This window comes from Sinohyriopsis cumingii, chromosome 13, assembly GCF_028554795.1.
Source record: "Sinohyriopsis cumingii isolate HCF-2022 chromosome 13, ASM2855479v2, whole genome shotgun sequence".
Lineage (NCBI taxonomy): Eukaryota > Metazoa > Mollusca > Bivalvia > Unionida > Unionidae > Sinohyriopsis > Sinohyriopsis cumingii.
In genome coordinates, this window is record NC_142973.1 from 22,285,314 (window position 1) to 22,301,934 (window position 16,621).

The 16,621-nt window shown below is 36.2% G+C and overlaps 1 protein-coding gene across 1 annotated transcript in view; it reads left to right on the plus strand.

Annotated features, from left to right (window-relative positions):
- LOC149785045 (MAM and LDL-receptor class A domain-containing protein 2-like) overlaps positions 1–16,621 on the plus strand; it is a 349,170-nt gene that overhangs the window by 64,381 nt on the left and 268,168 nt on the right. Inside the window, exons 26-32 of the mRNA XM_089931272.1 lie at positions 127–282; positions 1,632–1,775; positions 5,232–5,491; positions 7,086–7,173; positions 9,962–10,084; positions 10,846–10,986; positions 13,613–13,878. Coding sequence (XP_089787398.1) covers positions 127–282; positions 1,632–1,775; positions 5,232–5,491; positions 7,086–7,173; positions 9,962–10,084; positions 10,846–10,986; positions 13,613–13,878 — 1,178 coding nt within the window. The remainder of the gene's footprint in view (positions 1–126; positions 283–1,631; positions 1,776–5,231; positions 5,492–7,085; positions 7,174–9,961; positions 10,085–10,845; positions 10,987–13,612; positions 13,879–16,621) is intronic.

A 16,621-nucleotide genomic window follows, 5' to 3' on the forward strand; every position in this document is an offset into this window, starting at 1 on the left:
AAAACCCACAATATGCATGTTAAAATGTGCTAGATAATTCAAATTTGTGGATATGCACTGTGATAGTTATATAAAAGGATGCTCATTTTATGCAAAGTGTAGACAAATCTTTTCCTTATTTTTCAGGAAACCAAGGCCAGCAATGGTTCATTGCATCAGTAAACATACCTGCCACAAACAATCCATACCAAATTGCATTTGAGGGAGTGATTGGTAATGGTATTCATGGGGATATTGCCATAGACGATTACAGTCTCACAGCTGGGTCATGCCTAGTTAAAGGTAATTATGCATGCAGCCTGTGATTGGCAAGAAATAGGTATCATTTCCAAGATGGTGATGGCATTGTTGGAGATGTAGTCAAGGTGTAAATTCTTTGAAAGTCATATAACCTTTACAACAATGATTGCATTTAACCGGAACGTTAGTAAACTTACAGCCTGTCTAAACATGGTACCCTAAAATGCCTGAAGCTTCTGTCTTGTTTTTGTCAACAACAGTGTTCACCCAACCTATAAATTTCACTCTTCATTGTGTGTCAATATATTTCTTTTTGAATCACAATACATACTTTATGAAATACATTAATATGGGAAACTACAATACCTACAAATAATGATCTTGACATCTAAGTTGTACACAAGGAGCTGAGTAGTTTCTAAGGTTAATACAGGATTGAAATATTTTTAAAAGTATCACATGACAATAATCACAGAACTGATTGCTACAGCATATTAAATGTTCATTTTTGTTTAGTACGTTTTTATCACATGGTTTTATTCATTTTATTATCATTTAAAACAACCAACATTCTATAATGTAATGACTTCACTAATATTATCATATGAAACATTTGTTTGGATTGTAGTTATGTCTGAGGCATCCAAATGTACCTTCAAATCAAATACTAAACAGTTTGTATCCAGGTAGTGTCTGAGGCATCCAAACATATCTTCAAATCAAATACCAAACAGTTTGTTTGTATCCAGGTAGTGTCTGAGCATCCAAACATACCTTCAAATCAAATACTAAACAGTTTGTATCCTGGTAGTGTCTGAGGCATCCAAACATACCTTCAAATCAGATACTAAACAGTTTGTATCCTGGTAGTGTCTGAGGCATCCAAACATACCTTCAAATCAAATACTAAACAGTTTGTATCCTGGTAGTGTCTGAGGCATCCAAATGTACCTTGAAATCAAATACTAAGCAGTTTGTATCCTGGTAGTGTCTGGGGCATCCAAATTTAACTTTAAATCAAATACTAAACAGTTTGTATCCTGGTAGTGTCTGAGGCATCCAAATGTACCTTCAAATCAAATACCAGTTTGTTTGTATCCTGTTAGTGTCTGAGGCATCCAAACGTACCTTCAAATCAAATACCAAGTCATATGTTTGCATCATGATACTGTCTCTTCAAATTAAGTATTACAAAATTTATTTGCATCCTTCATGTGTCCAAGGGATACACATATCAAATACCACACAATTATGGTGTTTATTGAACAAATCCTGCAGTTCCTGATGTGGTACTTGTAGAAAAGTGTAGTCTTTTGCAAACCTTGGAAAATATTCAGTTTCTTTTGTTTATACAGTAGAATTCAGACTTGTATAAGAATGTTATTTTCCAGGGCAGTGTGATTTTGAAAACAACACATTCTGCACTTGGACTAATGACCACCTGAATGACCAGTTTGATTGGGTAATACAACTAGGAACAACATTACCCTGGCAGGTCGGACCTTCCACTGACCATACAAAGCAGAATGCTCAAGGTAAGGTGATAACCAGTGTTATTTGCAGGATTTTCACAGGCTTGTTGTGTGTAACCTTGTTATGCAGTCATGGTTCATTACAGCTATCATATAAAATATGCACCTCTTTTGTTCAAGACTTTTATTATTTTTATTGTTGTTGTTAATGTTATTATTTTATTATTATTATTATTATTATTATTATAATTATAAGTATTATTCCCCCTTCCAATATGTAAGAGCCATTGCTGTCACTGTTTTTCTTCCTGCTCTCTGTAAACATCTTGTTTCTGGTGAAACTTGGTACACATATTGGACTACTGGTCCAAAAATGTGCCTTTAACTATTCACAATATTGCTTTTGTCCAGTTTTTCTGTCCATCTGTCCATCCATCCATTATTCACACTTTTCCTTCTAGAACATAATTCTTAAATGTTCCACATATCCCTATAAAACTTGGTAAATGTGGCTAATGCTTCAGATGTGCCTCTTCAGTTTCAGTATATTTTTGGTTCACATTTCTCTCAGTCCATTCATCTATCATCAATACTTTTGTTTCTGGAGAACAACTATCAAATTGTCCAAGATACTCTTGGGAAACAAGGGCAGAACTTTAAAACCATGTAAAATATCTGCTTTGCACTTGGCACAGTCAAACCTGTTGTGAGCGACCACGTGTCATTTCCAACCATAATCATAATACACGGATCAATTTTATTATATAAATGCTCTGTCATGAGCAACCACCTGCTGAATGTGCCCAGTGACCACGATGTCTTGGCAAAAAATGAATTTTGCCACTGCTATGAACAACCACATCACAAAAATGGGGATAAAGTCCACCGACCTTTATTTAATCCCTGTAACAATTATCGCTTACACTGTTCTAACCTCCCCACCACCACAAAAAAAATAGGCTGGGTACTTATTTTAGGTATGCTTATGGTGTTTATATTTTCTATTGTAAACCAGACTGAAGTACATGTAGATTATTCCAACCTTAAGCTTGGTTCCTGGCCTCTCATTGCTAACACCCATATGTATGAGTAAGACCCAGTATTCCTATGAACAACCTTATCACGAGAATAGAGACAGACATTACTGATCTTTATGTAATCATTTGTAACAACGTCTGCTTGAATAGTAAAGATTGCTATGATAAAAAACAAACATAAAACCCCCCACAAAAAATGGAGTCTGGCTACTGGTTTGTATATAGTGAGAGATGGTACAATCTGTAAACCAGGCTAATGTACATGTTGCAAATTGCCATTGTAGTTTTGACATGGTTGCATATATTGTTTTTTCTTTCGAGTTAATCTGTACTGCCTGAGGGTGAAAAAGGTCTTTGTCTATTAAACCAGCAAGTGAGAATCATTTGGGGGATTCGATTAAAAGTGTTAAAAGGCTTGTGATGTTTGTTGTTTTTTTTCCCCCGATGTTATAGTGATTACATCCGAGTCACAAAGCTGTCATCTATTCAAGTTGGTGCAACTGGATTACACACTTTGTTTATGGAGTTAATCCCTGTATGTCTTCTTTGAATTAAGTCGATGACTTTTGTCTCTGAGTAAATAATTCTGTTTCTAGATGAGATAACTGTTTCTTTTTATTTCATTAATTGTTAGATATGCAGTGTACATATATTTTTCATATTTCCCCAATCCGAGTCAAAACCGTCATTACAGTCGATATTATAACTGAGCACCTATAATGTTAACACCTTGTACCTTAATAACAATGGAAGTACCTCCAGTTGAAAGAGACAAATTTTGTTGCTGGAGAAAAAAATTATTGTAACTGAAAGAAGTGAAAAAGAGCAGACCACTTGTAAAATAGTGGTTTAAACATTGGTAAAACAAATTTAGGGTATTGTAAAAAAAAAGGAGTCAACCAGAAATGATTTAATATGCTAATACATGTACATGTGATCTTCAGATGTGAGTATATCTTTGTTGCTACATAATTTTGTTTTCAGATGAATGTATACAATATTTTAGCAAGAACTATTAATTAAGAATAGAATATGTATTCAGTGATTGTAGTTATTTTTCTTTAAATTTTTCTGAAACTGGACCTTGGAATCTGGTCTTTTTCGTACAAACCTTTTATGAGAGACCATTTTTTGTTGGCAGAACGGGTGTTCTCTTATGACAGGTTTTACTATACCTGTCATATTTCTTATGTTTTTTATTCTCATTTTCATTTGTTTGTTTGTTCATCTATTCACGCATCATGCACGCATTATCCTGTTAATAGTCTTACTCATTAGAATATCAACTTCTACAACAATTCAGTTTTTCTTCTTCAGAATTTAAACATGTACTTCACTAACACTTTTGGATATATGGAAAACACAACTGAAGTCAGACTAAACATAGTAGAGTCATACCAGTTTTAATTCCTATATGTTTAGTAAAATCTATCAGTTAGTCAAAGTTTCTCTGTTTGATAACTTTCACTTTGGCTTGGTTGCCATTTACTTGATTCATGTCCATGAGGATGACAGATAAGGTGCTGTAAATCGACAGTTGTCATAGGGTCAGTCATTTGTGATTGGTCTTCAATGTAAATCAGAATACGATAGCATCATTATCTTTCTGCAGATTTATTAAATCATTGTGATATAAAATTTATAAGATTTTCTCACTGTTAGTATTGTCTATATTCTTATCAGAATGAATCATTTACAAAATAATTGTAAATTTCTTTGCTAATAGCATATAAATGAAACCATGATCCATGTAAAATTTGTGGCATATACCACCTTTTTCCTGCTCAAGTTCAAATGTATTTGAAATATGAATGTATGTTTCAAAACAAAGCAATTTCATTTTCTTTCAAATGCAATTGAAAGATAATAAAATGGCACTAAAATAACTGCCATGTAAAGTTAACCCTAAACAGGAATTTCCATTTCTGGTTTAAATTTGACAATTCATCTCATTTAAAAGGAATTTGGGCAAAGGCTGAAGAGGGGATTTGTTGCTTTCTGTTTCAGTTTAATCTAATTCTTTGCTTGCCCCTCACAAAATATTTTTACCATTTAATCAGGAATTAGTGAAAACCATACAGTAGCCAGTTACATATGTCAACTATTGAAGTGACTTGATGACTGTCTGATAATGAGACACTTGCAAATGCAAACCTTTAACTTCAAGCATTTTTCTCTATTTCCTCCCCAAGCCTTGCAAAATAAGTACTGTCAAATCAGAAATATTTGTGGATAAAATTGTATGGTTTGGAAGACAACTTGTGATTTTGGAGAAAATCAGTTTCATGGGGTCAAAAAAATTGTTTACCTTAATACCATTTTTAAAAAAATTGTGGTGGATTGAATTTTATAGATAATTATTACTTTTAACAAAAACAGGAAACAAAACCCTTCATGAAAAACTCTGATTTTACAGTATTTTGTAATGCTTTGCTGTGATTCTACTGAGATGCTGCCACTGCAAATAATTTTTTCTTCTCAGGACGTTATGCAGTTATCAGAGCTTCAGATTTGAGAAAACCAGGGGACCGAGCCTGGCTTGTGAGTGAGAGTTTATCCCCATCTGCTCCAAACTGCTTCAAGTTCTGGTATGACATGTATGGTGACAATGTTGGGACATTAAGGATTTGGGTTCAGCCACAAGGAGTCAATCCAATCCCTATCTGGGAGCTCTCTGGATCCCAGGGACAGACATGGTTACAGGGAATTATCCAAATACCAAATCAGACATCCCCTTACAAGGTATATGTTGTTTATCTGTATTTCTTTCCTTTTGACAGATTGTATAAATTTTGGGAGGTGGGTTTACTTATTGAATTAGATTTTCAGCTTGCGAGACAAATGTACCATATATACTTGCTTATAAGTCAAGTCAGACTGTAAACAAAAAAGATCCTGATCTGCCATTGCATGAAGCACCTGCAGATCAGGGTCTGTATTGTTTGTTCTACTGATTACATTGCAGACAACTTCACAGACCCAGATCTGCAAACACATTATGTGATAGCAGGTCTGAGTCTGTGCAGTTTGCAATTGGACTTAACTTACAAGCAAGTGTATATGGTATTGTGAACTGCTTGAAGAAACTATGAGGACATGCCACCCGAGGAAATCTTGGAGTCTTTAAGGGAATGCATCTGTAGCTCAAAATTTAGTCATGTTTTAAGGAATTCTGTCAAGTCATTTTGACATTTTTCAGACTTTACATTTTGTTGGCACTTGTTTGCCACTTTTCTGCTGAGGTACTATATGCATACCTTCATATGTAATTTTAATTAATCTACATTTTATCTTGTTTGTTGGACCTCTCAGATTTTGTTTTGATCAGTCCTCCATTTTTTCATGCAAAATTTGTTAATCTTAAAGGCCTAATTGAACAGTCCCCACCATCTGACATTTTTTAAAGAAAAAGATTTAAATTTGTAATCAGTTTTAACCAAACATTTGCTCCCTGCAACAAAAGCTTTTATCCCCAAAGAATATTCCATATGAGCAAAGTAGCTGAAACTGAAATTTTTTACAATATTTTCTTAATTAGTTTGAGAGGTAAGTGATGTTTAAGTTGTTACATAAACTTAGTTTTCATATAAATTTGGACCAGAGTTGTTCCATGTTAGCTGATTCATGACTGCTGACAGTGTTGATCCACGTTAACTAATTCGTAACCCCATTGGAGTTACATGATAGCACTGTTTTCCTGTGCAGCATTTCATTAAAGCTCTCATTATTATGCACATTGTTATAACACAATTCCAAATATAACATGGTACTATGCACATTGTTATAACACAATTCCAAATATAACATGGTACTATGCACATTGTTATAACACAATTCCAAATATAACATGGTACTATGCACATTATTATAACACAATTCCAAATATAACATGGTACTATGCACATTATTATAACACGATTCCAAATATAACATTTTACTGCTATGGACCATATTGACCAATATTAAACCATTGTATTTGAATCGGTTTGTCAAATGTGTGGTATCATAGATCAAAATAACATGAAGCTTAGTATTATATCTTCTGATTCCTTTTTTAGACATTATATCCCAAAATGTGATCATTCCTTCTATTCATTTGTTGATTATGTGGTTGTCACTATAGTGCAGTTCAATTTATAATGCTATTCTCATAATACCACAGTTTGGTACATAATGTGCCTGGCTGTTATGCCTTATGAGGCGCATTATGGAATGTGAAATTTAGGACGTGTCGGTTAATAAGCTGCAAGAGACATTGGTATTTTGGGTGGATAACTAGGTGGCAGTGGAGTAAAATGGCACTAGTTACTGACTGATGTTCTATAAATATTTCCAGATCATCATTGAAGGTGTTAAAGGGCGTGGCTTTTCAGGATATATTGGAATAGATGACCAGAACTCTGATACTTCAAATCCATGTAACCGTAAGTTTTCTTCATAAAGGTACTTTATTTTGATGGTTTGATTTATGAACCTTTGGTGACCTAACCATAAATTGTGAAAATTTAGTACTATATAAACTGATGAAAATTGCTGGCTTTCAGATTTATAAAAAAATGGCTTTGGTTTTGTGGACATCTGTTTTTGACTATATTTAAATACAAACAAAATTTTAAATGTGTTAATAGGATAGGAATTTTATTAAGTGGGGTGAATATTATTAAGTGTATCTGTCTGAAGTTGCTTATGGTGAGTGGCATATTGTATTATATGTCCACAGTTACTGGCAGAATGTCAAACTTGTTATCCAGGGTTTATGGGTTAGATACCAGCTAGGCAAGCCTAGGTTGAATTGACTGCTGGTGTGCCCTTAGAATGGCACTTAGTTCCCATTTCCTCCCTATGATACAGTCAATAATGTCCTTAGAATGGCACATAGTTCCAATTTCCTTCATATGATAGTCAATAATGTCCTTAGAATGGTATTTAGTTCCAATTTCCTTCATGTGATACAGTCAATAATGTCCTTAGAATGGCATTTAGTTCCAATTTCTTCATGTGATACAGTCAGTAATGTCCTTAGAATGGCATTTAGTTTCAATTTCCTTCATGTGATACAGTCAATAATGTCCTTAGAATGGCATTTAGTTCCAATTTCCTTCATATGATAGTCAATAATGTTCTTAGAATGGCATTTAGTTCCAATTTCCTCCATGTGATACAGTCAATAATGTCCTTAGAATGGCAGTTAGTTCCAATTTCCTTCATGTGATAGTAAATAATGTCCTTAGAATGGCACATAGTTCCAATTTCCTTCATATGATACAGTCAATAATGTTCTTAGAATGGCATTTAGTTCCAATTTCCTCCATGTGATACAGTCAATAATGTCCTTAGAATGGCAGTTAGTTCCAATTTCCTTCATGTGATAGTCAATAATGTCCTTAGAATGGCACATAGTTCCAATTTCCTTCATATGATACAGTCAATAATGACCTCAGAATGGCATTTAGTTCCAGTTTCCTTCATATGATAGTCAATAATGTTCTTAGAATGGCATTTAGTTCCCATTTCCTTCATGTGATACAGTCAATAATGTCCTTAGAATGGTATTTAGTTCCAATTTCCTTCATATGATAGTCAGTAATGTCCTTAGAATGGCACATAGTTCAAATTTCCTTCATATGATACAGTCAATAATGACCTTAGAATGGCATTTAGTTCCCATTTCCTCCAAATGATACAGTCAATAATGTTCTTAGAATGGCATTTAGTTCCCATTTCCTTCATGTGATACAGTCAATAATGTCCTTAGAATGGCATTTAGTTCCAATTTCCTTCATATGATAGTCAATAATGTTCTTAGAATGGCATTTAGTTCCCATTTCCTCCATGTGATACAGTCAATAATGTTCTTAGAATGGCATTTAGTTTCCATTTCCTCCATATGATACAGTCAGTAATATCCTTAGAATGGCACTTAGTTCCCAATTCCTCCATATGGTACAGTCAATAATATCCTTAGAATGGCACTTAGTTCCCAATTCCTCCATATGATACAGTCAATAATGACCTTAGAATGGCACTTAGTTTCCATTTCCTCCATATAGTTCAGTCAATAATGTTCTTAGAATGGCACTTAATTCCCAATTCCTCCACGTGATACAGTCAATAATGTGCTCAAAGTGTTGGTACAAACCAACCAACAAAAACTGTCCTGTAACTGTAGAAACATTTTATAGTGCTGCAGCTACATGTGCAAACTTTGCACTTTGAACCCAGACTTTCCTCATCCAAGGCTGACCGCTCCGGTGGCCTAGTGGTTAGAGCATACACCTTGGATGCGGGAGGTCATGGGTTCAATCCCGGTTGAGAGGTTAGTGTTAGGACTGGTTGGCCTTGTGTCAGGATAATGTGACTGGGTGGGACATCATGCTACATGTCTACGGCATGATGCCCCAGTGCTAGACATCACTATACACTATCACACTGCAGACATGGTAGCGATATGACTGAATTTTTTTTAAAGCTACGTTAAAAATCCAAATCACACACACACACATCCAAGGCTGCTTTGTACCTATATGGTCCTTGACTTGATTTTTAGATCAGTGGATGTCCATCCAGGATCAATGGTTTTCAGTTGCAGTTGCTGCACAAGACCACACAATGCTAACATTCAGCAGGGTTCATATGCATCCTTGTAGATCCTGAAGTACTGGATTTTGGCTCTTTTAAATTCAAGGCTTTGAAATCCTTGACATTTTGTTTTAGGTTTAAAGTCCTTGAAATAATTATTTCCTTCAGATATTATTTTGGACTATTTTTTGGTCAAATGGTACTTGGTATATTGGTATGATTAGCTGACTCACGATTTTGCTCTGTTGTGTATCTGATCTCTGATGTTCATGAAAATGTTCTTGAACTTCATTTGAGGGGAGTATACAACACCTGATTCAAGTTGTCAAGATTATATTATAAAGGTTCTGAGAACTTGTTGTGCAATCAGCATAAAATAATAAAGTTTACAAGAACTTGGCAGTACTTTGTGGTGATGTTGTGTGACAGGATTTAATTTTTGTGTCATGGTCTTACACATAATACATGTCAGTGTTGTGCAATCAATCATTTGATTACGAATGTCCTAGAGAGTGTCTGGTTTGCTCATAAATTGCTAGAAATAGTAGTATCTAGACATTTGTTAATTATTGTATTACTGTAAATATGTATTCTAATCTCAATCAATATAACACGTTTCTTCAATATTCTCAGGACAACCAGCTAGTTCCCTGCCCACTGTGACCCAAGCACCTGCCTCTACAATTTTGACAACTGCAGCAACCACTCCTCGGCCCACTACTTCAACAACAAGGGCAACAACAGTTAAACCAACAGGTAAGCAAAGGGACACCAACAGGATTTACTGTTAAATCTGTCTTTTATTGGTCATTTTAACTTGGTAGGTGTTTGGGTAGGTGGGGGCAGTGGTGATTTTTAAACAAGATTTCACTCCTCAATATTCTCAAAGGGATGTATTTGTTTATCTCTTAATGCATGACAACATACTTGTGTTTGAGTAATTGTTTTCTCATTTATGCATACAGATTTTTGTTTCCGTCAGCATGTGCTTCTTTCAAATAAATATTGAATTGATACTTAATTTTTCTATTAAAATAGTTATCTTGTATGGAATTTGTTATTTTCATAGTTATCTTTCCATGAAAGATACAAAAATATGAATGTTTTTTTAAATTCTTTACTCTGCACAGTGATTCACAGCAGACATCATTTATGTTTTTGAAACAGAGTATGTGTCAGCAGTATCAGGGAAATTGTATTCCAAACTAGCAAAGTAAGCTTTCGGAATTGCTGCCTTTACTTTTCATATTATGTAGATGTGGAATGTGATTATCCCTGTGCCAACATCTTGGCAAGTCAGTGTTTGGAAATTGATTGATATTTAATATTTCATTGCTATATGATCTCCTCAGTAGTAATGGAGATGATCTTGGTCCTATGGTCTTCCTGGTCATATGACTTTAATTATCACCTATAATCCTTTAAGTACCATGCTTCGCTGGAATTGCAGTTGAACATGAGCTCACATGTAACTCTTGCTTAGATTTGTACTTAATTTCTGCTGTTTTTTTCTTCAGGTGGAACAGGTGTGGCATGTGACTTCACATATGACACATGTGGCTGGATCCAGGAAAAAACTGACCAGTTCGACTGGACACGAAATCAAGGGAGAAGTGGGACCTTTGGTACTGGACCTTCTGGAGACCATACCACTGGCAGTAAGTTTTGAAAATTAGTTGGCTACATCAGTGGTAAGCCATTTTGTTTGTAATATTGAGGACCCATGTTTGATATCAGGACAGGGTTTGACACAAAATTGGGAAGCTTTGTAAAATTGGTTGCCCAGTAGATATTTCTGGTTGCCCAGTATTTTACTGCAATTGTCCATATTGCTGTAATTAATTATTCATCATTATTGTATTCCTATAAATCATATGTGAAAATGTTTTCTTGAATAAATATTGTTCAGACAAAATTGTTCTGTAACTTTTGTCGTATACATAAAACATACAATACTTGTAGCTCAGCATCAGTCCTGCTAATGTAAAGTGTCACATAATTAATCTGGTTGAGATGAGCAAATAAAAGATAATCTAATGATTTCCATTTTTAAATGGTGTTTTAAAGTCCAATAAATTAAAAAACGTACAGTCCAGTAAAACTTTTATCATAATCATTTTTTAATAATAATTTTTTTGTTGCCTGACTGGGGTTTCATGCTGGAAAAATGTTTGTTTATTATCATTTTATATAATTTTTTGTGTGTGAATGATTGACTTTAATTCCCCCAGCCAAATACTTAATTCCTATGTATACCAAAGGCTTTGTTATAACATGTTTATCACCTGATGTGCTGATAAACAATGGCAGTCATTTAGATAAGAAAGTTGTAACAACATTGGTGATGGGTAATGAAAGCATCATCAAAATCAGTAGATAACAAAGGCCTAACAAAGATGCCAGGTAACCAAGGCATGATAATCACATGTCATAATAGTCAGTAGATAACAAAGGCCTAACAAAGATGCCAGGTAATCAAGGCATGATAATCACATGTCATCATAATCAGTAGATAACAAAGGCCTAATAAAGGTGCCTGGTAACAAAAGCTTAATAATCACATATCATAATAGTCAGTAGGTAATAAAGGCCTAACAGAGATGCCAGGTAACAAAGGCATGATAATCATGTGACATAATAGCCAGTAGATAACAAAGGCCTAACAAAGATGCCAGGTAACAAAAGCATAATAATCACGTGTCATCATGATCAGTAGATAACAAAGGCCTAATAAAGGTGCCTGGTAACAAAAGCTTAATAATCACATATAATAGTCATTAGATAACAAAGGCCTAACAAAGATGCCAGGTAACAAAGGCATGATAATCATATGACATAATAGTAGATAACAAAGGCCTAACAAAGATGCCAGGTAACAAAAGCATAATAATCACGTGTTAATAGACAGTAGAGAACAAAGGCCTAATAAATGAAGGGAAGATTCTCATTGGTCAGAACATAATAATGTGATCAGACTCAATTGCGTTTATTTCTGTATAAACTGTACGGAGAACTACTTTATACTAACTTCTATAAATAAAGTCACATGCAAGATAACTAACGTACACACTGAATGCCTTTAAAGCAAAATAACAATGGTGGGTTTATATTTTATTCAGAAAACTGAATAAATTTATTTGACAGAACAAAATAACACATCTTTGCTTTTTTCTGAATATAAATAATTATTTTTTTGACTACATTTGAAAAAGAAAAGCTGGGAAACCCAAAATCTGCCAAGAACATTGGGGCTACAGCACTTTCACTGCAGCTTGTTACAAATGAATTTAAAACTATAGGTAAATGGATATAGGGATTGGGAGGAGTGGGGTTCAAAGACTAACATTATAAAAATTGGCTTCACAGTCCTGTAATGTAAGACACTGATCTTGATAGTTACCATGTGGAGTGGGTGGGAGATTCGCTACCCTCCATAGTAACTGTTAGTGTTGATGTCTTGCACTGTTTGACTGTTGGACCCCCATCACTATAACCATTTACCCATCATCTTAATTTCATTTGTAATTAGCCCCCGTAGGTAACCTAAACTGTTAATAAACAGGAAAATAGATTTAAAGATGCGAAAATTGGTTACTCACATGTCTGGACAACACTTATTCACAAGTCACAATGAACTCATGATTGCATCAGATCCAATAGTCATTCATATATCAAACAAAACAACACATCCTCTGCTTTGAATATTGAATTTCTACTCAGAAAAAATATGCTAATTTAGAAAAAAGATTAAGACCATACTTTGGAAAGTTCAAAACCTTAGATCGCGTACCATTGGTAGAAGTTTTTGTTTGATATTGATGTAGCTATTACGTTGCAGATGGAGAATTCCCTGTTCTATAAATAGCTACATAGCATGCGCCTCCACAGAAATTCATATGTTTAAACAGGCTCTTAAACTGATAGGAAATATCTTCAAAAAGTAAGTAAATAAATTAAAAAATAAAATTATAAATAATTGCAATTATAAGGTTTAACATTTTTTCTGAGTTTATCATGGTATAAACTGTCAATTTAATGTTTTTTCTGAGTTTATCATAGTATAAACTGTCAGTTGCTGACTCACACAGCTTACATAATATCCTCTGGGTGTTATTTGCTGTGTGATTTGGCAGCTGACAGTTTATACCACAATAAACTCAGAAAAAACAACATTAAACTCTTAAATGACCTTATCTATACCCAGTACTGGAGAATATTGAATAGAAACAACAGTGCAAAAGTTTAAAGTATATTTAATAATCCTGGCTTTCTTTTTTAATGTAGGTGGTTACTACATGTATGTGCAAACATACAATGTAAGAAACGTTATCGAGAGGGCACAACTTGTCAGTCCTACCATCCAGATAGCAAATGGTCAGTACAAGTGCTTTAGCTTCTGGTACAACATGTTTGGTGACCGTGTTGCTTCCCTCAATGTATATGCCAAGGCAAATGGACTGCTGAACAACATAATTTGGACCAGATCTGGGACTCAGGGCAGTGTTTGGAAGCAAGCCCAGGTTACCATCAACAGACCTGGATCCATTAATGTAAGCAATAATATTTGAAATTTCTGTAGGAAAATGGTGAGGGTAAAGCAGTCCAACTTTGCATCTAACCTTGTGTCATTCCTCTGTTAAACTTAAGATGATTATTCCTTGGGCCATGATGAGTGTTAGGAATGGATTTAGTAACCACTGACAAAATCAACCACATCACCAGATTCAGATCAACACAGTTTTGGGGCAATGTGATGATTCTGCTGTCGGGGTTGTGAATCCTGGCTTTGCATGTACTAGGGTAAAGTGTTTGTGGATCTGTAGTCTGTCCTACAGTAAAGTGTTTGCCCATCAGTAGGCTGTACTAGGGTAAAGTGTTTGTCCATCTGCAGGCTGTGCTAGGGTAAAGTGTTTGTCCATTTGCAGGCTGTGTTAGGGTAAAGTGTTTGTCCATCTGCAGGCTGTTTTAGGGTAAATTGTTTGTCCATCTGCAGGCTGTTTTAGGGTAAAGTGTTTGTCCATGTGTAGGCTGTGCCATAGTAAAGTGTTTGTCCATCTGTAGTCTGTCCTGTGGTAAAGTGTTTGTCTATTTGTAGTCTGTCCTCTGGTAAAGTGTTTGTCTATCTGTAGTCTGTTCTATGGTAAAGCGTTTGTCCATCTGCAAGCTGTGCTAGAGTAGAGTGTTTACCCATCTGCAGGCTGTGCTAGGGTAAAGTGTTTGTCCATCTGCAGCCTGTGCGTGGGTAAAGTCTTTGTCCATCTGCAGACTGTGCTGGGGTAAAGTCTTTGTCCATCTGCAGGCCGTGCTGGGGTAAAGTGTTTGTCCATCTGGAGGCTGTGCTAGAGTGCTAGGGTAAAGTGTTTGTCCATCTGCAGGCTGTGCTAGGGTAAAGTGTTTGTCCATCTGCAGGCTGTGCTAGGGTAGAGTGTTTGTCCATATGCAGGCTGTGCTAGGGTAAAGTGTTTGTCCATCTGCAGGCTGTGCTAGGGCAAAGTGTTTGTCCATCTGCAGGCTGTGCTAGAGTAAAGTGTTTGTCCATATGCAGGCTGTGCTAGGGCAAAGTGTTTGTTCATCTGCAGGCTGTGCCAAAGTGTTTGTCCATCTGCAGGCTGTGCTTGGGTAAAGTGTTTGTCCATCTGCAGGCTGTGCTGGGGTAAAGTGTTTGTCCATCTGCAGGCTGTGCTTGGGTAAAGTGTTTGTCCATCTGCAGGCTGTGCTGGGATAAAGTGTTTGTCCATCTGCAGGCTGTGCTAGGGTAAAGTATTTGTTCATCTGCGGGCTGTGCTAGAGTAAAGTGTTTGTCCATCTGCAGGCTGTGCTAGGGTAAAGTGTTTGTCCATCTGCAGGCTGTGCTAGGGCAAGTGTTTGTCTATCTGCAGGCTGTGCTAAAGTGTTTGTCCATCTGCAGACTGTGCTGCGGTAAAGTGTTTGTCCATCTGCAGGCTGTGCTAGGGCAGAGTGTTTGTCCATCTGCAGGCTGTGCTAAAGTATTTGTCCATCTGCAGACTGTGCTAGGGTAAAGTGTTTGTCCATCTGCAAACTGTGCTGGGATAAAGTGTTTGTCCATCTGCAGGCTGTCCCAGAGTAAAGTGTTTGCCCATCTGCAGGCTGTCCTAGAGTAAAGTGTTTATCCATCTGCAGGCTGTGCTAGGGTAGAGTGTTTATCCATCTGCAGGATGTACTAGGGCAAAGTGTTTGTCCATCTGCAGGCTGTGCTAGAGTAAAGTGTTTGTCCATCTGCAGGCTGTGCTATGGTAAAGTGTTTGTCCATCTGCAGGCTGTGCTTGGGTAAAGTCTTTGTCCATCTGCAGACTGTGCTGGGATAAAGTGTTTGTCCATCTGCGGGCTGTGCTAGGGTAAAGTATTTGTCCATCTGCAGGCTGTGCTAGAGTAAAGTGTTTGTCCATCTGCAGGCTGTGCTAGGGCAAAGTGTTTGTCCATATGCACACAGTGCTAGGGTAAAGTGTTTGTCCATCTGCAGACTGTGCTGGGATAAAATGTTTGTCCATCTGCAGGCTGTGCTAGGGTAAAGTGTTTGTCCATCTGCAGGCTGTACTAGGGCAAAGTGTTTGTCCATATGCAGGCTGTGCTAGGGCAAAGTGTTTGTCCATATGCATGCTGTGCTAGGGTAAAATGTTTGCCCATCTGCAGGCTGTGCTAGTGAAAAGTGTTTGCCCATCTATCAGCTGTGCTTGAGTATATTTGAGGGAAAAGAGTGAATTCTTTATGGTTGTTCTCTTCTTTTATCTATAATGTAAAGCATACACTGTTTAATCTTTCTAAATATTCAGATAAAGCATCTATAATTCGACATCTCAGGAAGGAGGAGGTTAGAGGAGTAGTAGATACACTTCTGTACCACATTTGCATTGGGGAGAAAGTTGGTATCAACTGAAATACCAAAATGATGTGAGTGGTGTCAGCCATGATGTGGTGTGGTGTCAAAATGATGTGAGTGGTATCCGCCATGATGTAGTGTGGTGTCAAAATGATGTGAGTGGTATCAGCCATGATGTGGTGTGGTGTTAAAATGATGTGAATGCTGTCAGCCATGAGGTGGTGTGGTCTCAAAATGATGTGAGTGATGTCAGCCATAATCCACTGACATAACTATGGACCCATAAAGAGGCTGGCTAATGGCAAGGGGTGGGTGGGAGCTGTCATAAAAAGGGCAAAATATGAAGTGGAATTCGACTCATTTGAAATTCCATTATCTTTTAAAATTGACAAAATGTGTCTACTCCATATTTGAATGTAATTTTGATGATGAAAACTGACACTTTAAGAACAATA